Source organism: Bactrocera dorsalis, chromosome 3 (assembly GCF_023373825.1).
Source record: "Bactrocera dorsalis isolate Fly_Bdor chromosome 3, ASM2337382v1, whole genome shotgun sequence".
Classification (NCBI taxonomy): domain Eukaryota; kingdom Metazoa; phylum Arthropoda; class Insecta; order Diptera; family Tephritidae; genus Bactrocera; species Bactrocera dorsalis.
Window position 1 is genome coordinate 92,570,159 of NC_064305.1, and position 27,361 is coordinate 92,597,519.

The 27,361-nt window shown below is 38.5% G+C and overlaps 2 protein-coding genes across 3 annotated transcripts; both read right to left on the reverse strand.

Annotated features, from left to right (window-relative positions):
• Window positions 1–1,923: 1,923 nt before the first annotated feature.
• On the reverse strand, window positions 1,924–23,020 carry LOC105230606 (lysophospholipid acyltransferase 6). 2 transcript variants are annotated; one of them, XM_011211477.4, is made up of 9 exons: window positions 22,875–23,020; window positions 22,035–22,217; window positions 6,194–6,417; window positions 5,878–6,046; window positions 5,472–5,642; window positions 4,090–4,437; window positions 3,837–4,037; window positions 3,643–3,774; window positions 1,924–3,261 (listed from the first exon to the last, which is right to left on the reverse strand). In XM_011211477.4, the coding sequence occupies exons 2-9, from the start codon at window positions 22,128–22,130 to the stop codon at window positions 2,509–2,511; spliced, it is 2,094 nt and encodes a 697-aa protein (XP_011209779.1). In that variant the 5' UTR covers window positions 22,131–22,217; window positions 22,875–23,020; the 3' UTR covers window positions 1,924–2,508. The 2 variants fall into 2 exon arrangements, with proteins under 2 accessions (XP_011209779.1, XP_011209781.1); XM_011211479.4 differs by lacking the exon at window positions 22,875–23,020 and adding an exon at window positions 22,461–22,626.
• A 466-nt stretch (window positions 23,021–23,486) lies between these two features.
• Window positions 23,487–27,361, reverse strand: LOC105230723 (protein phtf; the record flags this gene model as incomplete). Its single annotated transcript, XM_049452330.1, is given in 10 exon segments — window positions 23,487–23,990; window positions 24,068–24,325; window positions 24,411–24,540; window positions 24,603–24,823; window positions 24,879–25,057; window positions 25,132–25,266; window positions 25,338–25,584; window positions 25,672–26,812; window positions 26,886–27,085; window positions 27,153–27,361. Coding segments are annotated over 10 exon segments (2,948 nt in total), but the record flags the coding sequence as incomplete, so codon positions are not given.

The window sequence follows — 27,361 nt, forward strand, 5'->3', positions numbered from 1 at the left end:
TCACTTATCTAGTTCGCTTTTATGTTGTAAACACCGATTTTCATGCCATTTTGTTTTTTGTGATTTTTAGTAACTTGTTTTTAGCGTTTATAACTTTTCATCTGCTAGCTATGCATACATATTTATGTATGCATGTACATATGATTGTGAAAAAATATTACAAATTAAAACATAATTTATTCCATATTGTGTGTGATTTCTTGCTCACTTACAAACTTCGAAATAATTTAATACTATAATTATTTATATATAAATCAAATTAAAATGCTAATGTATTAGCCTTTTATTGCTTTTAGTTTATTTTTAAAAATTATATCAAATAAAGTTGTGTAATTTCAGCAAGAAACGAGTTTGAATCCAATATTTTTGCTTAGGAAATAAGATAAACTTTACTCGCTTATGAAAGGCGATAAACACTAGGCATTCGTTTCAATAGGAATCAAAAGAAAGTTTATTTATAAGACGAAGACTCTTAAATTGATGAAAAAAAAATCGTAATGGATTCTGCTGCCATCACATCCTTTCTGATTCAGTCACAACATTCATTGCTTCATCCAAAAAGGAGGTATAACGTAAACTCGAATATCAAATTTCTTCAGACACACATACAGTGTGTCATTCCATTAGTACTAGTTATTTTAATAAGTGTATACAAAGTATTCGTAACAAATAATTTAAAAATTTGCGCATTCATTTATGCGTTACACGCTCTAAGTGGCATCCGCACAATAATTCAAAGGAATTTGAGGCGATTTTTGTTGTAGCGCGTCTTATTTCAATTTACCTTTCACATTTAATGTTAAATGTTTTGTTCTTTAACTGAGTATAATAAATTCATGTTGTTCATATAATTTATTTTCTCTTTAGGATTTCTTATTTATCAGCTGTGTTTTGTTGTCATTTAGTTTTTTCTTTTACTGTTACTAATTTTCAGTCTAAAAATTGTGAGTTATCTGTTGCAACTCTTTATGGCTGATTTTTCGTGTTGTTTCGCATTTATCTACGTTTGTGTATATGTGTATATCTAAATTTGTTGTATATTACCCTTTGGTTTAGCACTGCATTTAAATTGTTTTGAGACATTTTAAATTTCATAGACTGGAAAACATTTATAACATTGAATCGGACAATGAACTACATAATTTCATTTTAACTATATAACTTTATTCAATAATTATTATTTATTTATGCTTCTACACTTCTGCAGTGTTTTGTATAATTTTTGTTGTAAACTTAGTAGTGTTGCCTTAGAATTGTGTGGTTTATACTCACAGCATATATATCTATGTATGTATGTATAAGGACATGTACGGATAATAGTATGTGGTTATGTACATATATAAAAAGTTGGCTGACAATCAATGGAAGTTAGCGGTTCTACTGTGTGTTCATGCTTTCGGAAATATCTTGCTTTTTGTAAACTGATGAACACTTTTTAACGCGTAATCAAATTATAAAGAGTAAGCTAGACATTAGCATTGGATTGAAGTGGGACCATTTCACTTTGCATCTTTTAGGCGCTACTCAAGGAGTATAATAAAAAAAATACTAAACAACTCTGCTTCGCCATATAGTATAAGAATACAGATCATACTTTCAACTTCAGATCTCGCTAGCAGGACCGTAAGTATCTGTTACGATAGTATAGTCCACATTGGGAAGAATTCCTTTCGATTTTGAAGTTTTAATTACGTCGACGGTAAAAATTAACACTATAATCAATCATCACTAGGGCTAACCACCTTGGTAATACAATATAAAACAGTTTTGCCCTAATTTTTTTGTTCGACTTAGTGCTGTGTGTTGAGTAGGAAATATTTTTTGCGAATTAGTTATAAACTATATTTGTTTAGGATTTAATTTCATATTGCTTATTGAAATGTCTTTAAGTTTTCCAATTTGAAAATAATAAAAACAACAAAATAAAACAGGAAATACCGGGTAAATGTATTAATAAAAGTGTATTTTAAAGTATTTTAAGCTTTGTTCAATGTGCAAATAACAGTACGGATATTAATGGATACAAAAAATGTAATAACAATTTTGAAATGCTCACAATGCAATAAAAACAAACGGTTTACATATGCTGAGGTGATATTTTCTAAAACAATTTCCTTTGTAAAGTTAAAGTAAGTTTTTTCACATTCAAATGTGTAATATGTATTTATGCAAGTTGTTGTTGTAAATGTTGTGCTTAATATTCCTGTGTGCTTGCATGTGCGTGCGTGTGTATGGTGTTTTTCCGTGATGTGCTTTACTCCCGTTTAGGATTATTTTGCTTGCATCAGTATAAAAGTACTTTGGATTTTAAAATTGCCATTTTAAACTCTTTTCATTTGATTGTTGTTGGAAACTTCTCTTCTCTTTGTTGATCATAAATATTTCTCTTTCACTTTGCCGCTGTCAATAGCTTGAATTTCGTCTCACCATCCTTCTCGTGGTCTTCGTGGCCGCCTTCGTTTCCGGTCAGCTCCACCACTTGTCTTTAAATGTTGTTAGCATTTATTACTATTTAGCATGTCCATTGCTCAGCACTGCTGGCAAGACGTTTGCTTGTTGCACCACCGCATTGATCACTTCGATTTCTTTCTTCAAAAAAGCGCCACTCTCCTCGACACCGTTTACTAGCTTGTCAATAGTCTCGTTGCCGCTGCCGCCGCTTCCTGTTGTCACATTTGCACCGATTCCAACACGTTTGCGTAGGCCATCTTGTGATATGGGTATTGTGGGAAAGTCACGGTTGCGCATCAAATCGTTTTTCAACTCAACGATGCCGCTAACAGTTTCCGCTACAGTCTTATCAATGAATTCTTCAATGTTCTTTGTCTCCGTTCCGATCTTTTCCTTGATCTTATTGCCTAATTGATCCATTTCGCACTCCTCGTGCTTCACACTGACCGCTTCGCGTGCGCACGCTACGGTGGGTAGCAGCGGTGCCGGTTGTGGTTGTGGTGCATTGAGGTTCGACGTTGTCGCTGGAGCGCTGAGGTTTTCATAGTCGTCGTTGAGATCGTTGCTATTGCCTTGAGGTATTTTTGCTGAGATGTCATTAAGAACGTCCTTTACAGCTGTGCTTGCCGCCGGCAATGAGACGGTGCTGAAGTTGTTGGACTTGATATCTTCTTCACTTGGGTTTTGTAGTTTTTGTGGGGTGCGTTCTCGGCGTTGTTCGCCGCGTATGTATTTGGGTAAAATAAAAATGGTAACCAGTGCAGCTATATGGAAACATAAATAATATTTCAGGTACAATCTAATGCTGCCCTGTAGTGAGAGTGAGAGAAGCAGAAAGAAATTATTTCATTAGTTATGTGAGGTATTGAGGTATGATGCGTGTAGAATGGATTGCCAACTGCTTCGGATAAATTGAATTCAAATGATATCGGCTATTAATGAGAGATGACTTCAAGATCGAACTTTTCATTTGACTTTTTCAGTATCGCAAAATGATGAACTTTCTTCTCTCTGGACAATAAGATATTATATGATATTTTTTTTTGTTTTGATTAAAATAATCTGATTTAAAATAAATTTTGACGTCATGACCATGAATGTGTATTTTTGGAATTGTAATATTTACAGTTGCATGTTTTTTTGTGTGTTTAAAGTACATACTTGTAGAAAGTGCTTTCTTCCCAAACTTACCATGAATTCAAGCAGAACAAATGGGAATGTTGCATAACCCATTACTAGGCGAGTAGTTAGGCATGTGAGTATGTCATAGAACATACGGGTGAATTGAGTGCGCTGGAAGCGATGACGGAACATGCGACGAGCCTACGAAAATGAAAACGTTTTTCATAATGCTGCTTGACGTAGAAATTAGCTAAGGCACTTACCACGCGCGCAGCGGTTACCATCAGCGCACCGGTTGCGAATGTCACATAGTAACCAGGATAGAAACCGTGCCAGACCGCGCTCAAAGCGAATGTCAATACAGTACCGTATTTCTTAGGCACACGCTCATAAACAATGGTGCGCAACCAACGATTTGTGCCGCAATTCCAATTGTTGATAGCGTCGCGCATATTTGTGGCAAACTGCAAAGAGAGGACGATTAGTACTTACGTTGCAGTGATGCCCAAAACATACCTCAAATCCGAGCACATTAATATTCGAAATTAAGTCCCATTTGGAGTTGCCGTCCTTATCGTATCCGGTGAAGCCCAGACCTGAATTATTGCAAATGGCATCGGCTAGTAGCCATGCGTGATAATACTTAAAGCGTATGCATGATGTGGCCATCATGGCATACCAAAATTTGTACGCCATCGAGCTTGTATTTACAAAGTCATCCTCCTTCATGTTCTTAACGGGATACATTTTCACGAATTTCATAAATATAAATGCACACACCATACTGCCGATGACCTTCTTGATGACTGCCTTGACGGGGGAGGGTTCCAACACCAACTCTGATTTGCCATTATCTAAATTGCCCTGTGCAATAAGAAGGAAAATGGAAACATATGAATAATCAAAAGATGTGCGTACAAATGTAGAAAGCTTTGTAATAAGATTATGTGTCTGCAGACAGTTAGATATGCAGAAGTGCGAAAGTTAGTATTTTCGGCAAAATAAGTTCCTACCGAAATTGAATATTTCAGAAGTATCCAAATGACATTGTGATTAGATTAACATGTAGATACGAGGCATTGTGAGTTTTGTACATTACGATACGTTGGACATGAAATCCGAACACATTAAAAGATAACGGGATACTATTTACCAGATAGTCTAAAGACTCCATGTCGTTTATTTGACAGAGTCCACAGAATTAAAAATACTTATATATATATTTCTAGTTAGACCTAACCCTCAAAAGCCACGTGTCATAATATTGGAGCGTGAGGTATAGCATTCTGAGTGCACAAGTTTTGATATAAAAAGGATGAAAAATAATTCCGTACATTAAAGGACACAATTTCGTGGAGAAAAAGGCTGACGATACCGAGAAAAGGCTCTCCTGAGGGTCACAAATCAAAGGAAAAGATGACGAGATTGCATTGAATGTGCTGCGAATTGTTCCGCGTCCACTTTTTCGTATTTACAGAAAGCAAGGTAATAGCAGAAACTATTAAATTAACAAAAAATTAAAACAAGAGAAAAATTTCGCTATGAAAATGGTATCGAAAAAATGGAGGACTACTATTTCAGCCACAATTATAACATTTAATTCTACCAAGGAATGAGTATTGTTTTTATAATATATGGACTTTTTGACCTGCTTGTTACTACAAAAAAGTTTGCAATATTTGAGTAAACTAGACAATTTTTGTCAAGAACTTTTTACCATCGTTGTTGCAGTAGTCGTTAGCACTCACCAAATTTCACCAGACAAAGCGTAAGTTCGAACAATAATATTATTCAATTGACGTACACCGTGTATACCTATACATATGTATTTACATACATACATGCATATATACAAAATTTGCATGCATTCCAAATGCGTGCGTGCTTGTTCTACTCACATTGGTTGATGGTCGCTTTAGGAGGTTGTAGCCTTCAACAAACTCAATGTAGTCTTTGTAGAATACCAATGGGCCCGCCAATAACCCTTGAAAGTGCAAAACATATGAGAAATATTCGAGCGCCGAGGGAACCTTATAAATGGCGTGATATTGTTGTGCTTTTGTGAGGTCCTGCAATTGGAAAGCAAAGGTAGAAATTAGTAGTTGAAATTAGTAAGCAAATAGACATGTGAAATCATAGGCGGTATTATTTATAAAAATATCACTAAAGGAGGCTCAACTTTCGCAGGTGCTCCACCCCTGTAGCCAAACTCACGCGCTACTGCTAACGCCATTGGCTGCCACTCATCGTGCTGTTAGTGCCTACTTATTGCTTTGTCGTAGTTTGCCAGTTTTTCGCACTCACCTTATGCTGACGCACAAAGCCGTCGTGTATGCTGAACGCTAAGCTTGTTACTTTTTGTGTAATTATCATTAGCGGACCGGTGATGTCCAGCGAGTAGGAGCCATAGTCGTAGATCTGCCTAATCAGATGGATGCACAACAGGTATGTCATGGCGACGAGCATGACATTTCTGCAAATATACAGGGAATTGCATTAGTAAGAGAGCAGTAGTTAATAATTTAGATGTAAATTAGTGAAGCAAATGCAGATAAATGTAAATATTTAAGCACTTGCTGTTGACGAAATAAGGTTCATGCATACATATGTATATCCTTACCGCTGCACCACCCGCGGATCCTGCGTACGTATGACAATGTAGCATACAGATGGAAGTCCGGCAATATGTATGGCTTGTGGACCAAAGCAGAAGTAGCCAAATGCCAAGCCCACGGTTAACGCGAAAATGTGTCGCACATGGGCCGATACTCTGGAAGGATGCAGAATCGAGCGGAACAAAGAGGCCAGAAACAGTGCGCCGATTTGACATATTAAAAAGTTAACCTGCAAAAATCAAAGAAAACACATTGTAATTATCACCTGCCGGTATACACATACATACATATGCATATTCTAATTAATGGGGCGTTGGAATTGGGGACTCAAAAAATGGTAGAGAACTGTTTTCTGAATTGTTTGCCGCCGTAGAGATCATAAAATGCCAAAGTAGATTAACAATTTAGCAAATTACCGCAATTAAATAAAGAATAATAAAATAAAATTAAAACTGTAAGTGCGCTTTATATTTACGGGATATGTTAACATTGAATTTAACTGTAAATGAACCAACTTTTTTTGCACTTTTCGAAGTCCAAATTAAAACCAGGAGTGGACTTTTGGGTCATTCACTGCAATTTCGAACACACATATCCACACACACAAGTATTGAAACTGCGCCGAAAATGGAACTTCACTGAATTCCTTTAAATAAAAAGAGTTGCGTGCAGTTTTAGATTTTTATATTTTATGAAGTATATAATTGGTGTGTGAAAATTTAAGTGCGACGCGATCAATCAAATCATCAAAAATTATTTCCAGCTCTAAGCCAAGACTGATAGAATACAGGATTACGCCAACCGCCATCTTGTGACGTAATTCTTTTGAGATGCAAAGAAGCATAGGACAGCACATAAATTGCCAACAAAAAATTAAGCGCTGTTTTAATTCGTGAACTACACTTAATTCATTAGTTTATAGTAAAAAAGTTTTAGTTAAATTGATATACAAATTTAACGGGAAAATACATGGGTCATTTTCAAATCTATTGACAACATAACTGCCAGGGCTACGTACCGGAAATGACCCGGATTTCATTCGGCCAAGGGCTGTTATTTCGGCGATCTCACCCCGTTTGGATCGGTGAGTTTTAGAATACAAGACAATACAATATAATGACCTAAAAGGAAATAACTAAGCCCAATTAAATACATAACGTAACGATTGGTTCAATAAATATGTTTTTAAATCGACTTAGTCCTATTACTTTCCGGAACCTCGTATATGTATATAAAAATAAAAATTATTTTTGAAACCCATTTTAATCAGGAGTCTGGTAAATAAATTTATGCGTATGTGTGAATGTCTGTATGTATTCTCACTGGTACTCGTGATGTTCAATGACTTATTAACTCAAATAAATTGATGATTCTAATAATAATTATGCTAACTGCTGGGGTTATCATCCTCCCTGCGGAAGGGAATTTCGGACGATCATATTTTTTATTTTTATTGCTAGAACTGTGCTATAAACACACACATAAAATAATGACATGAATTTAAGCCAACGAAAAATTTGTTTCGTTCTATTCTTACCTCAGGATATTTTTGTAAAATATGTCTCCTTATTTTTATTATTTGAAAAAAAAACTCATACAATATGATTTCCAATTACCCAAGATCACATGATCACTTGCTTAAATACAGTAACCTGTGCCCTCATTTCAAGATCATGACCGGAAACGGAATCAGAAGTAAGCGACACCGCTAATACACACAGTTATGATATATAAATAAACTTATCTGATAGCGATAATAATTGAATCGAATAGCTCTTGATTAAACTACGAGGATGGAGGGAGGAAAGGGCGACTGTTTATTTTGATAAAAAGTTTGCACAGAAATTTTATTTCTAAATTTAATTGTTGTATATATATATATATGCATGTGTGGGTTTGTAAGCATGCATATTTGTGTGCGCATTTGTTGGTGGCACATCACGCCACCCCAAATACCAATATACATACATATGTATGTATGTATGTATGTAGATGTGGTCATCAAAACAAAGAGAAAACTCATTCGGAGGTTTCGTTATCAGCCAAAAACAAAACGGCAGCGTAGAATATACATACATACATACATATTAGAACCCAAGCCGTTTTTGCGATAATCCACAATATATGTACATACATATATGTATATTGTATATGCTCTTCAGAGAAAAATGTGTAAAGTTGCATAATTATCAATATAAACGTTTTAATGCCAAGAGGGTGATCCCGATTATACATACATATACACTTATTTTCGTCCATAACACTACAGGTGCAAATGAAGTATGGACAGTAAGGGAGTTAGTTGATTGTGGAAAAATGGGATAACCATCGAAACATTTATTATGGGGCTCAGTTTCGGTTTAAAAACCTATGTATATTTATAGCAGATGTACCGTTAATTGTTGTATAATTGTTTTCTACAAAGAATTTTTCGAGCTTATTAACAAAGAGTTTATGTCTTCTACAGATATAGAAACATTTCTGACGTTTCTTATTTTACAAAATTTTATTTTTTTTTAATTTTGAATGATTTAACTTGTGAACGAATAATAATACAACGTATAATATGAGAGATAATTCTTAAACACCCAAGTGCGAAACTATCATGTATAGTAAATACACATGTAAATGAGAAAGCGTACATTCAATTAAGTCTTGTGAAGCCGATAACACTTTACTACTACATACACATGTACATATGTAGATACGAACAGACAATGCAAGAGTAAATATTGAATTGGAAGATGTCGATCGCCGCACATTACATATTCGCTCGCTGTACTTTTCTAGCCTTAATAAGACGATGGGAGGCTTGTCCCCCTTTTACCCTGGCTAGTACATACATAAATGCACACAATCACAACGTGACTCTATAAAAGCAAATCGAACAACAATAGACAGGGAGAGGGAAGGGGAACGCAATTGTTGGCGCAGTTCGAGATTCTCATCTGCATTTCATTCCCGTGGGCATATCGGCATACATACGTACATATATATATGTACGAACATATACGGTAGAGCGACAATTAATAATAAAAAGTGCAAAGCGCGAAAGTGAATGGAAAACTTTTTAGTGTTGCAATAAAAATGTTAGAGGCCTGACAATGTGAAGGGAAGAGAACAATGAATGAATTGTTCACTTTTCACCTAAATTCCTAAAATTTTCATAATATTTGCGCTGTTTGAGTATCATGGATAAAGAAAGTTGGCATTTGAAGTAGAGGTGTATGTGGTCCATTGAAAGCGGATGACTCCGTCACCCTGAAAGTACGAGTTCTCAAGAATAAAATTCTTAATCAATAGAAGTTTTTTAAATATAGTTTATGAGCACCAAAACTCTTTCACACGATTACCAAGCTCCTCTAAATCTGTTAGAGCGGTTAAGTGTTTCATAATCGAAAATGTTCTATGAACAATTTTGCAGAAAGAGAGAAAGTCAGAAGGCAAAGGTATTGTGGAACAATGAAACAAAAACAATGAATTTCATTTTCTGATATTTTATGTAAAACCAATTTTGGTGCCAATTTAGCATGCAACCAGCTCGTGCTCACCGCGAAGGCGAAGGCGGTGCATGTAACTTTTTATAAATATTTATGCACTGGTATGTTTGTATGTGCATGCAAGTATTCTTCTTATGGCACGCTACAAAGCTGCATGTGTTTGGGAAGTGCACAGCAGGCAGAAAGCGAGAGAATAGCTGTCAAATATGAACCATTTTATGGCGTCAGCGTCAGAAGCATTTGCGGAGATGTTGCCGACAGTCACATGAACTAGCAGCAGCTGTCTTGGGTAAAAGTTGGTAATGCATTATTATTGGCAAAATCCAATTGATGTATCAGTGAAGGATATGTTCTCAAAATATATTGTAGCACTCTGTAATATTACATTATGTACATATATATGAATTTTTGCATTAACTACATAATTTTATCCGAAAACTTGTTGCTTTCGTGAAGATAATTTCATAATGTCACTCGGATAGAAACCGATGCCCCATTGGCAAAAAACTGGGAAAGTCGATTTCCACAAGCATCTCTTGAGGCGAATTTTTTACCCGCAACACCATTCGCCACAGACAAGAGCAGGCAGTAATCACCAGATAGTGCCAGGTCCGGACTATAGGGTGGGCCATATAAAATTTTAAATTTAAAAGTAGTTTAAGTTTAAAAGAGTGTAGCGTTTGCTGTATGGCACGTAGCGCCGTCCTGCTAGAACCAAATGTTGTCCAAATCTTCCTCTTCAATTCGCTTGAAGAAAAATTCGGTTAACATTACGCGATATCCCTCACCATTGATGGTTACGGTGGTTTCTTGTTCATTTTCGAAGAAAAATGGGCCGATGATTCCACCAGACCAAAATCCGCAGCATACCATGATTCGTGCTGGGTGCATTGGCTTCTCGACGATTACGTGCGGGTTTACTGGGACCCAAAGGCGACAATTCTGCTTGTTAACGTAACCATCGAGGTGGAAATGAGCCTCGTCCGAAAAGATGATTTTTCGGTAAAATTGACCATTCTCGGTCAAACGATCTTCTGCCCAACTGTTTTCCAGTTTTCTTCTAGTGAATAGCGACCCATTTCGTAAATTTTAGACTTTTTACTGAATATCTGTCACTTTCCGAATGGTGACGTTTCCAATGTCGAAATATAGATAATTCAAATTTAAAACGTTAGATGACCCACCATATAGTGAGTCATTATCAATGTGTGTGGCTTGGCGGTGTCCTCTTCGCTAATACTGAACTATTGCTTTCTTTAAACGGTACAATTGTTGACAGTAAAGATCCGAATTAACAGTTTGGTTTTAGGCCAATCTCACCAAACGCATAGAAAACCCCTCAATACCGCTAAACCTGGTTTGCCCACCGTTTAAGTCAACTCTCCGCTATTTGACCACGTTCGTTTTCACTTGACGTTGTCGTAAGTGACTCACTTTTCGCGATTCGTGGATTGAAATCCGATTCATGAGATATTTCGATACTCGTGTAGCACTTACATATACATCGAGCTTATTTTTGTATTGGGTAGCACTTAAATGGTTCCATCGGAGATATAGCCTATATACTAGAAAAATAACGGATTTATATTTTCTACACCGAACTTTTACATAGGTACGAGTTTTCAATCTGTTTCTTCAATAAGGTTTACTTTGAAACACTTCTTAACTTGAAATAGTGCGTACATGCCACCTTTTCGCTATTATTAATTTGTGTAATTACACTTAGTTGACAATGGACGTTCCATTGCCCGCCCATAAAGAAGTTCGAATAGCAATTACCCGTCTGAAGAACAACAAGGTGGCGGGGGCCGATGGATTGCCAGCCGAGCTATTCAAACACGGCGCCGAAGAACTGATTAGGAGCATGCATCAGCTTCTACGTAAAATATGGTCGGACGAAAGCATGCCCAACGATTGGAATTTAAGTGTGCTCTGCCCAATCGAGAAGGTTCTGCTAAAGATTTAAGGTCCTTTGCGCGTTACCCACGGCGAATATCGCATTTGATGGAACGATGAGCTGTATGAGATATAAGACGACATTGACATAGTTCAGCGAATTAAAAGACAGCGGCTAAGCTGGCTAGGTCATGTTATCCGGATGGACGAACACACACCAGCTCTGAAAGTATTCGACGCAGCACCCGCCGGGGGAAGCAGAGGAAGAGGAAGACCTCCACTCCGTTGGAAGGACCAAGTGGAGAAGGACCTGGCTACGCTTGGAATATCTAATTGGCGCCACGTAGCGAAAAGAAGAAAACGACTGGCGCGCTGTTAACTTGGCTATAATCGCGTAAGCGGTGTCTACGCCAGTAAGGAGGAAGAAGAAGAAGAATCTTAATATACATACATACATATATTGATTCGTCACTTTTAATTTTCATGCTTTCATTTAAATAGCACACGTAATAATTATTTTGCGATTAGATTGTGGCCATACATGATAATACTCGTACACCTACCTAGTAGTATTTCTATTTCCGAACTTAGGCTTAAACTTAGTGTTTGCACTGATACCTATTTCCAGCTCAAATATTTGTAGTGAATATCGAGCCAGAACCGAAGCTACCATTTTATGCTAATTAAGCAAACACAAACATGGTTTCTACGAAGGCTTAACATTTGTGAGGTGGGTAATAAAATATTATTGAATTCTTGTAAGTAACATGTATGAACAGTTATTTGGGTTTAAAGAGAAAGATCAGCTGAGCACTAATGCAGGGTAATGAAAATTATTAGGTAGTGATTAGCTTGAGCAAACATTTAAATATCCCTATGTTTAACCAGTTTGGAGAAGGGTCAGCTACAGCAATGTGAGCAATGCGATTTATCCTGGATTTTGTTTACGCTTTACACCTGTACCAGGCATATGAATCACAGCTATCACCTCTAGCGAAAGCCAATTGAATTTTAACAAATAATTGAGTAGTCAGTGTTCTTTGCAAAAATAAATAAATAAAAAAACTGTTTACGTATGCAAATATGACGAATATGCGTCCAACATGCATGACGGTGACGATGATGTAAGCAAATGTAATGAAGCCATGACAAAAATTAGCAAAACAAACAAGGCAGAGTAATTAAATTACAAGCGAATGGTTTTGAGCGTGAAGTTAGAAATATTTCATTGACAAAACCATAACAAACAAGCTAATTGATTTCATACCAAAACTTGATTTCGGTCAATCAGTTTGAATGACAGCTATATTTCAAAGTACCCGACCTAAATTTGTTCAGATATTGTACCGTTACCTTGGACAAAAATACGTGCCAAATATCGTGAAGAAATCTCGTTAACTAAACATGTTTTCTAAGGCAGAGCCTGATAAGGGTATAAAAATTGAAAACAAATAGTTGAAGCAACATAAAAAATGGTTCTTCTTGGAATATACATACATAAGAGGTTGTAATAAAGGAGAATTATCCAGTAGTCAAATGTAGAAAATGTTCAATCAGCGATTTTATTAATGTAGCCGAGTGTACGCTTTAATTAGACACTTCGATATGTAAATAATTATGTATGTTTGAACTTATTTGTACCTACGTAAGTAAATAGTTGAAGAAACTGGTCTGACACATTTAACCAAAGGCCCAATTTTGTGCATGACATTGAAGTGAAGCAACTCTCTTGATGGCAAGCACAGACACATGAGACCGATTCATATGAGCCTATAGCTTCTCTCCAACTTACTAGCATTGTGCGAGGCGACAACATTGGCATTCCTAGCACACATCTATTCCCTCATACATATGTATTAATATGTTACTTAGATACACATGTAAATACATAGATATGCTTGATTGTTTACAATGACCAGCTGACCTCCTCCCACTAGAGTGTTTTTGTTGCACATTCCCAAAAATAATGCTGGAGTGAATCCTCTTCTTACTTTGTATGTCTAACGCAGAGATCTAACTTATTTGAAAATAGTCATATCCGCGTAAAAATTAGCACATAACTTCTTTCTTTATAATCAGTCTAGTTTACACATAATGTGTCATCGTAGCTCAATCGGTGACTGCGCAACGCTTGCTTATTACTGTAAGATATGATTGACAGTGTTGACAATCAAAAGTAAATCATTTTAAAATTTTTGCACCCTTCCAAAGGGTTAAGACAAGTTTGCATATTTTTCATTCACTCACCCATTCTATGCTGAACGAAGGCGTTTTCCCAAGAGTATGGAAGAAGCAGCGCCTGGTTCTCCTTCAGAAACCAAACAAACCGGCGGGCGAGCCGAGTGCGTATAGACCACTTTGTATGATCGACACAATGGCCAAAATATTGGAGAAGTTAATCTGTAAACGTCTGGAACGTCACCTAGAAGGAGAGCTGCCTGGCTTGTCTGAAAACCAATTTGGTTTCCGAAGACATCGATCCACTATGGACGCAGTCGGGAAATTGACGGACATCGCGGCCAAGGCCATAGAGGGAACCAGGTGGATGCATGGCGATAAAAAGTATTGTGCAGTTGTCACACTTGACGTCAAAAATGCTTTTAATTCTGCATCCTGGCCACATATAATTAGGGCTTTAGAGGCAAGGAAGACTCCGGGATATCTACTAAGGATAATCAGTAGCTATCTGTCTGATAGACTGCTACTGTACGACACCGATGCCGGCCCAAAAAGGTACGTGGTGACAGGTGGAGTACCGCAGGGCTCCGTATTGGGTCCGTTACTCTGGAATGTGCTATACGACGGGGTGCTACGCCTACCGCTGCCAAAAGAGACTCAAATAATTGGCTATGCGGACGACATTGCTGTGACGATAGTTGCGAAAGAGCTCTCTCAAATACAAAACTCCTGTAATGCGACCACAGCTAAAATTAAGGACTGGCTCACGGAAACTAAGTTGCAGCTGGCTGGAGAAAAGACGGAAGCGGTGCTTATCACGAGCAGGAAAAAATTAGAAACGGTAACCTTAAATATCGATGGATACAACGTTACAACGCAAAACTCTCTGAGATACCTTGGCGTTATGATTGACGCGAGATTGAATTTCAAAGCACATGTTGAAAAGGCCTGTAGCAAGGCAGCTACTGTTACAGCGGCCCTGTCAAGAATTATGGCTAACACTGGCGGCCCTAGTCAAAGTAGGAGAGCCCTACTAGCTAAAGTGAGTCAGTCAACACTGAAGTACGCGGTTCCCATATGGGGAAAAGCCCTGCGCCAAAAAACAAATGCCAATAAGGCAAAAGCAGTGACCAGGCTATGCGCCATCAGAGTGGCCTGTGCATTCAGAACGGTCTCACATGAAGCGGCCGGTATCATATCTGGTCTTATGCCTCCGGACCTAATGGCTTCAGAGCTATGTAGAGCATACCTAAAGGCTAAAGAAATGAATAGGCGTTTAACAGCTGAAGAGCGAAAAAAGGAGAGACAGGTTAGCCTCGAAGAGTGGCAAAGACAATGGAACGCGGCAGAAAAAGGAAGATGGACGCACAGGCTCATTAAAAACGTATCAGCTTGGATTGAGAGACAGCATGGGGAGACAGACTTTTATCTCACGCAATTCTTGACAGGCCATGGCTGTTTCAGGGAATACCTGTACAGATTCGGCCACGACGATGACACAAAATGTTCATTCTGCAGCAGTGCCAACGAAAACGCCGAGCATATCTTTTTCTTCTGCTCGAGATACGTAATGGAGAGAACTACCATCGAAGGAATAACAAATCAAAGGATGACGCCTGACAACATTATAAGCCACATGCTGCAATCGAAGGTGGTATGGGCAAAAATGAAAGAGTGGGCCGCAATAGCGATCCATGAACTCAGGATAAGAGAACGACAGCGAAGAAGCCTGAGAGCAGCTGAATAACTACGAAAGGAGTTTTTGAAGAGGCATTCTTGCCCAGCTTGGTCCTGCGAAGTAATACCTAACGGCGGTCCCGCAGGGCAAAATACAAGCTAACGCAGCCGGAGTTAAGGGTTTAGTACGTAGGCGTACTGCTACGCAAGTCCAGTAAAGTTAGATAATACTAACTGGGCGTGATCCCGAAAGAGGTGTATCTTTAGCGGGCAATATGAATCGTACATGCTGCCCGTCTAAGGCAGTATCTTCTGGAAGATTCCCCTCCGACACAAAAAAAAAAAAAAAAAAAAAAAAAAAAAACCATTCTATGCTGAACAAATGAAACTCAGTGTCTTTCTATGCAATAGCACGGCATCAAAAACCGCAAAACCACTACAACGGATGTTAACAGGTGCTTTCGTCTCGCTTGACCGGTCAGCTCAGCTGGGCTACCAACGCCACACCAGCCACTTCTCCAAACAGTCCGCTTAATTGTAGCAATCGAATTTGGAAAATGTGGAATGTGTGCCTACTCGTTCATAAAAAGTTGCAAGTGTTTTACTATATTTGCTAAGTTGGTCAGTTATTCGAGTGCGAGTTTGCCAGCCAACTGTTCTAATTAGAGTTTGACGCGTCGCACACGCAACTCTGGGTGTGTTCTAGCAAATTACATTGAGAGGCGATGAATAATACGACCGAAGTGGGTAATCCCTACTTTTACTTAAATGGGGTAGTTATGTGCAAATGAATATAGTCTTCCAAAAAAAAAAAACATTTAAGCCAGCTGTGCGGTCTTAGGTTTATATGAAGCTATATTTTATCGTCAGAGTTACTTTCTTGCCAATACCAACAATACAAAAATACATAAGTATATTTGCAATTCAATAGGTTTTTCCCGAGCTTTTAATACTTGTATAGAAAACTTAAAAGCGTACAGACGACGTTATTATGAGTATGCTAAGTTCTAATAACTAAATGATTTTTTCTCAGCGAATTAAACATTAGTGATAATTTTGGCACAGTAAGCCAAAGTTAAGGGGAAGTCATAACAGCCACACAGTCGCTTTTCAAAAAAAAAAACAAAAAAAAGCCTTGAGGACTACGAGGAAAGTGAAATTAAATATGCGAACAGCTGATTACTATTGTGTGCAATTTTAATTGCAGCACAGCAAGCGATTCGGTTCATATATAGTATAAGTAGTTACATAATTTAGTCACTTTTCGCAAACACTGCAAATAATGGGAGAACAGAAGTATTTCCGTGACATTGTTATTATTTTGCGAGTATTACGCAGAACAGAGGGCACAAAGTATTTTTTTCAAGTTGAAGTTACTTGTGACTTTTGTATATGTTGTTATATGGAAACAGACCAATTTTGCGGGAACTCACAAACATTTTTATTATTTGCAAGCAAAGCAGTGCAGCCAAGTCATTTTCGTAATGGTTTGTGAATTTGAGAAGATCTGAAGTAGAAGTTTTACTTAGGAAAACGCGAATTAGTGAACTCGATAACAACACCATTCAACTCCAACGCCAAAATTTAAAACATCTGTTGGAGAATCACACATTTTACTGTCAACATGTAAAGAATTCTAATGACGCTGTTGGGTGATAAATAATTATGGGGTGTAGCAGCACTCTGTTTTTACTCAACCCTCGTTTAGAATTAGAATTAGAATTAGAATGAAAGTTGAGGAATGCACTGCGACCTTTGGTCTATTGTGCCCTCTCCTGGCTCACATTGACTCACTCAGCCCTAGCGCATGAATAAAATCCAACAGCCTGCAGGGTGCTAGTGAGGCAATGTGATCCCTATCCGGACACATCAATCCAAGGGCCTTTGCTCTGCGTCTCCAGACTGCTGTGCAGTCGATCAGCAGGTGCTCCGGGGTTTCAGGCTCCCTATCGCAGAACCGGCAACTTGCACTAGAGGATAGGCCCATGCTATGCAGGTGCCTATTCAGTTTGCAGTGGCCAGTGTACCATGCGACCAGTAACCTGAGCTTGTTCCTTGGGAGGTTTATCACAGTTTTGAACCTTTTCAGGTTGTAACCCCCCATTAGCAGCTTGGCATGTCTCATACCTCGAGTCTGATGCCAATGCTGCTCCCTGTCCTCTACCTCTTCCTTACGGAGCTGCTCTTTCATCGCGTGGGGACCCACCCCCATGAAGGGTTCGGGTCCCACCATCCTGGTGGAGGCTGCGGTGCGGGCGAGCTCGTCGGCCAGCTCATTGCCGGCTATTCCTTTGTGACCAGGCACCCAGATTAGGTGTACCTGGTTCTTTTCTGCAAGGCTATTCAGCCTTTCCCTGCACTCTTGCACTAGTCGCGATTTAATCTCATAGGAAGAGATCGCCTTTAGCGCCGCTTGACTATCGCTGAGGATCGCTATTCGCTCATTACGATAGTTGCGATGGAGGTTAATATCGATACACTGGCTTATTGCGAAGACTTCCGCCTGAAAAATGCTAGGGAACTCTCCCATGGGTATGGAGAGCTTAGTGCGTGGGCCTACAATCCCTGCGCCGATTCCCTCTGACATTTTAGAGCCATCGGTGTACCACCTTAGCGTGCTATTCCTCAGCATCAGTTCGAAGTTGGAGTCATCCCATTCGTCTTTACTGCCAAGGGTAACCTTGAATCTTTTCCTGAAGTTGACCGTTTTTGTAGTGTTATCCCTCGGGAGGAGGACCAATGGTACGCAGCCACTTATCGTCTCCATCCTCCGGGATGAGATTACCTTGCCAGTTCCGCACCCCTCCGCCGTTATTTGCAGAAGTGTGTGCTTGGCTACCTGACCGATGAACAAATGAAGCGGTGTCAGTTCAAGCAAAGCCTCCAGTGCCGCAGTTGGACAGGTTCGCATTGCACCCGTCATGCAGACACAGGCTAAACGCTGTAGCTTCAACAGTCTTGCCTTAACAGAAGTTTGAGACGCTATTGAGGCCCATGCCACCGCCCCATATGTGATTATCGGTCTCACTATCATGGTGTACAACCACCTGACGATCCTTGGCTTGCAGCCCCAGGACTTACCCGCCAGTCGATTGCACACCATCAAAGCCTTTGTCGCCTTGACCACGGTCAGGTTTAAATGTTGCTTCCAACGCAGAGTGGAGTCAAGCATCAAACCCAGGTATTTGACACTGTTGGTCATCACTATTTCACTTCCCCCAAGTGCGAGATTCCTAAGACCAGGTAGGGACCTGCGTCTCGTAAACGGGACTACGGTCGTCTTGGAGGGGTTGATATTCAATTCAACTCCCCTACACCACCCCTTTGCTATGTTTAGACCTCTTTGGACCAAGTCACATAGAGTGTCTTCGTATTTGCCTTTGGCCATGATCACAATGTCGTCCGCATACCCCTGGCAGCGGATCCCATTGTCCGTTAGCAGTGCTAACAGGTCGTCCACAACTAGGCTCCATAGTAGGGGGGATAACACACCTCCCTGTGGGCAACCTCTAGTTGTGCCGAGACGTATCCTTCTATCGCCTACTGTGGTCTCCGCAACCCTGGAGCGCAGTACGGCTTGTATCCATCTGCGCACCGGTGGTGCCACATTCCTCTTCTCCAGAGCCCTGGCTACACTCTTGTGGGACGTGTTGTCAAAGGCACCTTCGATATCCAAGAACGCGCAAAGCATCACTTCCCCATGCTCTAGTGAGCTCTCTATCTCAGTGGTCAGCTGGTACAGGGCAGTGCTCGTTGATCTGCCCGCTCTGTAGGCATGTTGAGCCGGATGCAGCGGTGCTCTCCTCAGCGCATTCATCCTTATTTCCTGGTCCACGATCTTCTCCATGGTTTTCAGTAGGAAAGATGTTAGGCTGATTGGCCTGTAAGATTTTGCCAATGAGTAGTCTTTCCTACCTACCTTGGGTATGAAGATCACCTTCGCTGTCCTCCATATCTCGGGGATGTACGCCAAAGCGAGGCTTTCTCTCAACAGCCGCAGCAGGTGGGGCAATAGGAATTGCTCCCCCTGTTGTAACAGCGCCGGAAAGATGCCATCCACCCCTGGAGACTTGAATCTCTCAAACGAGGCCATTGCCCATTTGATTGAGTCCGCCGTAAACAGCCGTCTGGCGATACTCCAATCCTGCGGTACTGCCATAAACGTGTTCTAGGCAAGACAATTCCTTTTTCACATACATATGTACATATTTACATATGTAGGTACATATATATGATACGTACATATGTACATACATAATCGTTGTTTTGAATTTTGTAAAAATATAATTCATTTTGAAGGTAAATCTAATTAAGCGTCTATTTGTATGTATGTGTAATGTGAAAATCGGTTGGAACCTTTTGAAGAGAGACCTTGATTAATAGCTGCGCAATTCATTCATTGTTTTATTTACATATGTACATACGTAAGTTGTGTATGTATGTAGATTCGTATGTGTGTATGTACACATTTCAAACATTTATGACATCAGACCTAATCAAATAAAATCATAAGCCTTTGCATACAATTCGAAATTGTTTTATAATAAAAAAAAAATTAAAACATTTTTAGAATTTTCCTCAAAAAAGTCTTGCTGTATTATACATCATTTTAATATAGTTGAAAACTAATTCTTCCAAATTACTCGCCACAATTCAGTTACTTTACATTTTTCAAGATGAAGTCAAAAAGGATTTCAAAATTTTGTAGCTTTTGTGATATATAACTTTCTATAAATAAGGAGCTGAATTGTATCTCATCAGGACAGCGACAGGACACACACACATCGATAGTGACTTGACAGAAGCCCTGGGAACTTGGTTGAGAGAATCTTATCGCTCACCATACAGCAGCCGCACCTGGCACCACCTGTTGATTACTACCCGCACCTTTTGCCTCAAAGCAATACAACATCCTAAAATCTAAAACATATTTGAATATCCAAATATCGCATAACAAAAAAGAATACCGAATAACAAATTTTTCATAAAGTTGCAAGTAATCAAGAGTGTGATTATATAAGTATCTTAATATTTTCGAAGGAATTTACTTTTTTTTCGCATTTTCTGTTCTCTTATACCCCTAGAATTAGGGGTGATTCTGGTAGGTACGATAAACATTCACGTACTTTACGTGTCCGCCAGTGAAAAAACGCATCTCATTCAACCAGCCATATCTCCGACAGATGTCATCGAAAAATTCCGAAAAAATTTGTTTATACACTCCACGATATACCTCATATATGAAAAAAGTTCTACTGTAGAATAAAAATTTCTATGGAAAAAAATGTCAAAAAACATGCCAGATTACCCTATTGACCCCTTAACAATAATTCAGCAAAATTAAATGTAATTTTAGGATATTTTTTCATACAAATGCCCGTTGGTGAATGGCCATAACTTCGAACTCGAAGTTCCAAATTTACAAATTGAAGCTAGCAAGTAGTACAAAGGATGACACAATCAGGCAAAGAATGCAGCTGACAAAAAAATAAGAGGACAAATTATTAGTAGGTAAACGAAGATTTGCATCGTGGGTAATATGTTACAACAGTTGAAAAAAGTGATGCTAGCAAAATTATTCAAATCTGTGGTTAGATATAAATGTAATGAATGTACTTTTGTTGTTACATACGCATATAAGTATAAAATTGTGAGCGTATGCATTCTTCATGGCAAACCGCGTACAAAAATAGAAGCATGAAAAGTGAAATAAAAACAAATATACACACAACTAAGGTGCAGTTTAGATCATCGACACCGAGAAGCGCCTTAGTGTGACAAACAGTGCGAGCAGATTTGTAGCTGGGGGTGGCGTAGGGTGGGTAAATTAAACGGTCGCTTAGTTTGTCGTACATCTCATTGCTAGTGACAGCATTAATTTCTCTAGATATACATACGTACATACATATATATTCTATCACCTCCATTTCCCATATTTTTGCAATGTTAGCTGACACAAACGTATATATAATAAATGTGAATGTACTCTTGAGAGGGCCCATAAAAGCGGCTGCGGATGTGAGTGTGATCTCCGAGTATCTAACGACCCTCAAAGTAACAGACATGAGAACGCTATTGGGTAATGTTTGTAATTTTGAAACAGGCATTGCGTTCCTATGTAATTCGTCATACACCATCGTCACCGGTACGTGCACAACGTGACTCCGTTCCGTCTTTCCCATCCAAATCTTTTATTTGTTATATTTTTTGTAATTATTCATACAATATTATTGCAAGGAAGAAGTCAAAGTGTTTAATAAAATGGATTGTCATTGAAATTATGTTCCTAAGACTTTCAATTTGCTAACATATGTTAATATAGCATCAATTAACCAAGCGTACAATAATAAACCTACATAGATATATCAAGTTTAGAGTATGAATACCACTGTTCAAGCAAATCTAAAGAAGTCAGCAATAAACATCACATACATAGCATAATTACGGATAAGGAGGCAATTCAATTGCAATGCGGTCTTTCAAGAACTAGTTTCTTGTTTCACTGTGTAGAGTTTACAGGTACATGTTGTACATCAAGAAAATAGTAATAAATAACAACTGCTTTCATCATTTTCATCTCTAAGCCCATACTTACCAAGTCTACTGATAAGCCACATATATCTGCCAACCAAGTGAAGGCCCGACTGCCTTGATAGTTGTCATTATCTATGAATTTAGGCGATTCCAGCATTTCGCTGCCAGATTGCTAACACGTCGACGTCGCTTCTTATATAATTTTTTTTTATTTCTAAACTATCCCTTTTCATTCAACATAAACCTGTAGAAAAAAGTAGGTAAACTGATTGAATTCCAAATAATCAGACAAATAATTTTAATTGAATTCTTTATAATGTTAGTAACGCGATCGCGGTAATAGTATTAAGTACATAGACATCTATATACGTTTGCGTAAATTTTTTACAATTTAATAAATTTTCATACTCGAAATTTTCGATGTTTCACACATTTTTTTTTTATAAATAATTGTAGCTTCTTTTCATTTTGAAGATTTATTTTTCACCTTTTCGCGTTGCTCAAACACTTTGACACATTTGGCTCACAAACACAACCACATTAAATATATTTCATTTTATTTCGTATATTGCACAAATTTATAATTTGTTGATTTCATTCAGACATTCACAATAACAATTAAGGAAAGTATTGCTGCGATAGGGAGTGGGTGGGTAAATCAACATCTAGAACTGACTAACATTGCGCAAATATATATGTATGTATGTACATACATTTTTAAATATATACTTATGTACATATACGTTTCAGGAATTTTTTATGCTGACATTTAAGGCGTTAATAAGTAGGAACGACTTTTTGTTACAGCATTGTCCTTAGCAGTAGGTAACTCGGCCGAGTTTCTTTTTCGCAGCTCTTTTTATTCACAGAGAAATATATATTTATTTATCTAAATTTTCACCTTTCAACACAAATTTAATTCTCGCACTTTAATTATGCTTTATTTCGCCTCCACGACTCAAAATAAACTAATTCTGAGATAATTTTAACAAAGCCAACGACGAATAATTGCGGCGAAAGCAATGAATATGGGAATGACGTAAAGAGGTGAATTTGACAACTGTCATGCCGCGTTGCCAACTTCTTTTTATATTTTTAAACTTATAAACGATATTAAACGCCGAAAATAGCGGTCATTTAAAGGCTTTGATCAATCCAAGTGAATTACCTTAAATTGGTGCCAGCAAAAATATATAGTGTAAATTTGTTTGGTTGCTAAGTATAAAAAATAAAAAAGAATAAATAGTTAAAGACGCTTCAATATTTAAATATTAAAGTCTTATAGTGGTGAAATAAAATATATTCAAATAGTTACTAAATGGCTAATGACCTCATTACAATTGAAAGAATAATATATCAAGAAAGACCGTTGTAAGTAGTACTGTTTCTATACTTAATGTATTGCTTTTATATAATTGGTATATTATCTTTAATATAGTTTTAATTTTCTTTCAACAGTACTATAAAATCTCGTATCATGTACATATGTACGTATGTAAGTATAAAGACTTCCTTTTGGTTGCATCTTTCTTTATTAGTTCAAATTAAATACACATTTCTTTTATTCATTTTCATATATGAAAAGTATCCGATTAAAATATTGAATTTAAATTATCAGAGCAAAAATAAGACCACTTGAAATATTTTAAATAATAAATTATGTGTTTACACATAAATTTTAAAACTTAGTGTTACTACTGTTTTGGTTGAATTTGTACGATTCAAGCACGTTAGGGGGTTCTGATTACATCCTTGGAATATTTAAAATATTTTGTTTATTTTTTCCGGTTTACTTAATTTTAATTTTGTGAAGTTTCAATTTGAAACCCAACATTTCGCTTAATACACCTGACAGAGCGGAGAGTATGACAACTTTCACTGTGGTGAACAAATAGGGATTGGCGCTAAGCCCTGAAATTTTGAAGGGTGTTTCCAATTCTTTAAGAAGATCAGCAGCTAATTTGAGTACGCTGTTGGACACCATGAGTTCGTCTTTTTTCTTAGGCTTTTGCTCAATCTGCGATGAAAAAAAAGGGAATAACAAAGTTTAGCTGACTAATTAAATATATCTATTATGAATGATGTGTTAAATACCTGTAAATATAAATTTATTTGTTCAGTTATTAGAACAGAGACGCTTCGATATTTGTGATGTATTTTGTTGCCAAGAGTCATAAATCGGACCAAAAATATGCCAATTGTTGTAGACCACATCAGGGCCTCTAAATTTAAATGGGAGTGTAAATGCACTGAGTCTTTAAGCCACTCCACACTGAGAAAAGCCAGCAATAGTAAGGTGACTATGAAAGCCGCTGACACAATGACGTCGACGGAACGTTGCGGCCCACGTTTCTTGAAAATAACGACATATTATTTCATATATACACATGTCTTTAACTTTAATTAGGTATACACTTATTTCATTAATAAATTTTACCTTGAGATATGAGCGTACACTAAGCCAAGTCTTGATATTTCGTACTTTATTTAACCGAAAATGTGGGAGGTTGGATTTACGTGCACGCCGCGATGAAGTTAGATGTGAGAAGAGCTTAGCATAGAGGAATCTATAATTTGGGTTAAAAGTTTGTGGATATATTTTCGACATATTTTATGCAAATTCGCCTACCTCTGTTTGAAAGTCCGTTCTGCCACAGCGAACACAATGAAAAGAATTGTAGTGAGGCAGAGGCGTTGGAGGAAGCTTATGACCAACACAGTGCGCTCCCACTGAGTATTACCGAAGGCAAAGCCAAATATTGTCCACAAGGAAAATGCTGCTTTTTGCCATAACAGCATAGGAACTTCAAGGTAATTAATTTCATTGGCGTTGGCGCTGTCGATGGTTACCTAAGGCAAATAAGATGTAGCACAAAAAATGAGGAACATTAAATAGCGAAAATACTTCACACAACCGACAAAAAGATGGTATTAAAGAGAGAATGAATGAGAAGCCCAGACCAATATAGATGTAGTCGTTTGTTTCCGGCATTGACTCAACGCGCTCAATAATACAGGATGAAATCTCAAGCACGGACATTTGTGCTTTTTTTATCTCGCGTTGTTCCCAAACAGTGCAACTGACTGACAGAGACATATCCAAATAAAAACAGAGTAAACAATTTATTGGTTCGCGCTTGAAAGCATTCTGAACTTACTGCGATCTGACGTGCCATGTGGATTCAAAATGGTAGTGGGCATTAAATCTGCATCGTAGCCATCCTCATCTGAAAACTGATTACTTTTATAGTTATCAGAATTCTCCAACTCTGAACTGTAACTGCATTCTTCACCTGTGAAAATTCCATAACATTAGTTTTAAGAGATTTATAGGAATATTAATTAATTAATTTTATAGTATTACTGTTTGTGGTTACACCAAGCCATTCTGTAGCGGAAGTAGTACACTCGGTGTAATTAGACGCGTTGCCCAGCGAAGCAGGACTAGATATAGTCTCTCCATCGTCACCCTCTTCATCGGTGTCGCCACTGCTTACATCTGCTGCAACGGAAACATTTAGTTTCCTCGATGGCTGATAGATATCACATGAGGCGAGTGGCCGCATTTTTTCATTCAGCGGTTTCAGGCGATAATAAGTGCCTGATTGTGGCTGTGCCAACATTTATAGTGAATATCAAAAAAGTTTGCAAAGCTGCTTATAATAAAGGACGATAGATTGTGTGGTATCTAAACTTACCTCTCCTTCATAACTGCTGGTATCTTCCAATCGTTCTATCCGGTTGGTTGCATTTAATCGCAAACGTAGTTTATTCTCTTCGGACAGCGCCGGTGTCTCTGCATACGAAACCGGTAGTGCTATATTCGTTTCCTCCCCACTTGAACTTTTGCCATTCAGACTCTCAAAACCGTCATCTTCACAGATTTGGCGTCGATTGTTGTTACGAAGTGCTGGTATCGCCAAGGAACCTTGGTTGGGCGCACTCGTAGATACAGACGCAGCAGCAACGCCGCCCGCGCTTTGGTCCCTCATATTTTCCTTTCGATGTTCGGAAACTAGGCAATCAGTTCGCCTTATGAGATCATCATAAAATTCTTGTACGCATGTATCGATGCGTACCATTTTGCTGCTGGGAGAGCAGTCAGCGCTCGTTGTAGTTGAACTGGCGTCAATCTCACCACTTTTAGTACGCACTGTTCCTGTGGAGCCGCATGTTGTATTCGGAGAATTGGTTTCACTGGTTGTGGTTGTGGTCGCTGCCGATACTGAAGCGGAGCCGGAGGGGGATGACAGTGATTGTGGCGAGGTTTGTTGTTGCTTCTCTTGTGTACTTACCACAGTCGGTTCGCTACTTACTATGGCGTAGTTATGTATGGGCGAGTGCCAATTCACATTTCGTTTCTTATTTCCTAAACTATGACTACTCGTAGGACTATGGCTATCGGTATTGCAATCGGTGCTGGTACTGCTAAAGTCTGCAGCAATTGTTGTCGTTTCCGTAGCGCATTTGAGATCAAGTTTCAGTTTGGCGGGACTGGTGCAGCGACGAATGCCGGTCGTGGTGATGGTCGTGTTGTTGAAGGTCTCGGCGCTGCCAATGCGAGCTGGTGTTACTTTTGGTGGCACTGGTGGCCGTTTCTTTGGCATTGTGGAGTCGCTTATATCGGCAGCCCCATTGCTTGGCGCCGATTCCACGACATTAGTAGTGACATTGTTAATTTTGGTTAGCTTACCGGAATTTGCTTGCATTCTTTGCATGGCACATAATAAGCGTGTTTGTTGTGTACTTTGTGTAGTGGTTATCTGTTGCTGCTGCTGTTGCACTATTGCAGTCTGCTGTTGCTGCGTTGAGGCATCAGTAGAATCTTGATTACGCAGTCTATATAGTAAACATGTATTTTAAATAAAATATATTCATATGTGTGGTACATATGTTTTCGCGGGTTATTTACCTCACAAGTTTCTTGCGCCTGCGAACACGATTCTCACCACTCTGTCGCGGTGGTCTGCCACTCTGACTGGCATTCGAACAGCGTCTATGTTTGGACTTTACACTAGTTAAAATATTAGTTGCCACTATTTGCGAGTGTATGAAACTGAGCAGCAAGCCCAGTACCATAGGTATAATCAGGTCCGATAAGGTGACAACGTGCTATTAAAAGGGAAAATAATTATGGGTCCTTGTGCGCATAAATTTTTCAGCATACGCATGTTCGTACCTCCTCTTCTACCTGATTATTTCCATAATTTAAATCGGCCTTGGTCGCATTGCTCCTCGTCAAATTTGTGTCTATGAGAGACGAAGATGTGTTTGTGTTATCGATACCACCAAATCGTTGTAAATTGAAGGTGTATATTGCCCAAGTGACCATTTGTGTGATGTACATTAATAGGAGCACGGCGAACGTGTTTGGCGATGTTTGTTTCA

What these genes read in the sequence shown, in the direction of transcription:
- LOC105230606 (XM_011211477.4), bottom strand. Translation starts at nt 22,130, where the DNA reads ATGCTGGAATCGCCTAAATTCATAGATAATGACAACTATCAAGGCAGT. An exon ending in GATCCGCGGGTGGTGCAGCG is followed by an intron (nt 6,047 to 6,193) that starts GTAAGGATATAC and finishes GTATATTTGCAG; the next exon opens with AAATGTCATGCTCGTCGCCA. An exon ending in TTGTTCTGCTTGAATTCATG is followed by an intron (nt 3,262 to 3,642) that starts GTAAGTTTGGGA and finishes CTCTCACTACAG; the next exon opens with GGCAGCATTAGATTGTACCT.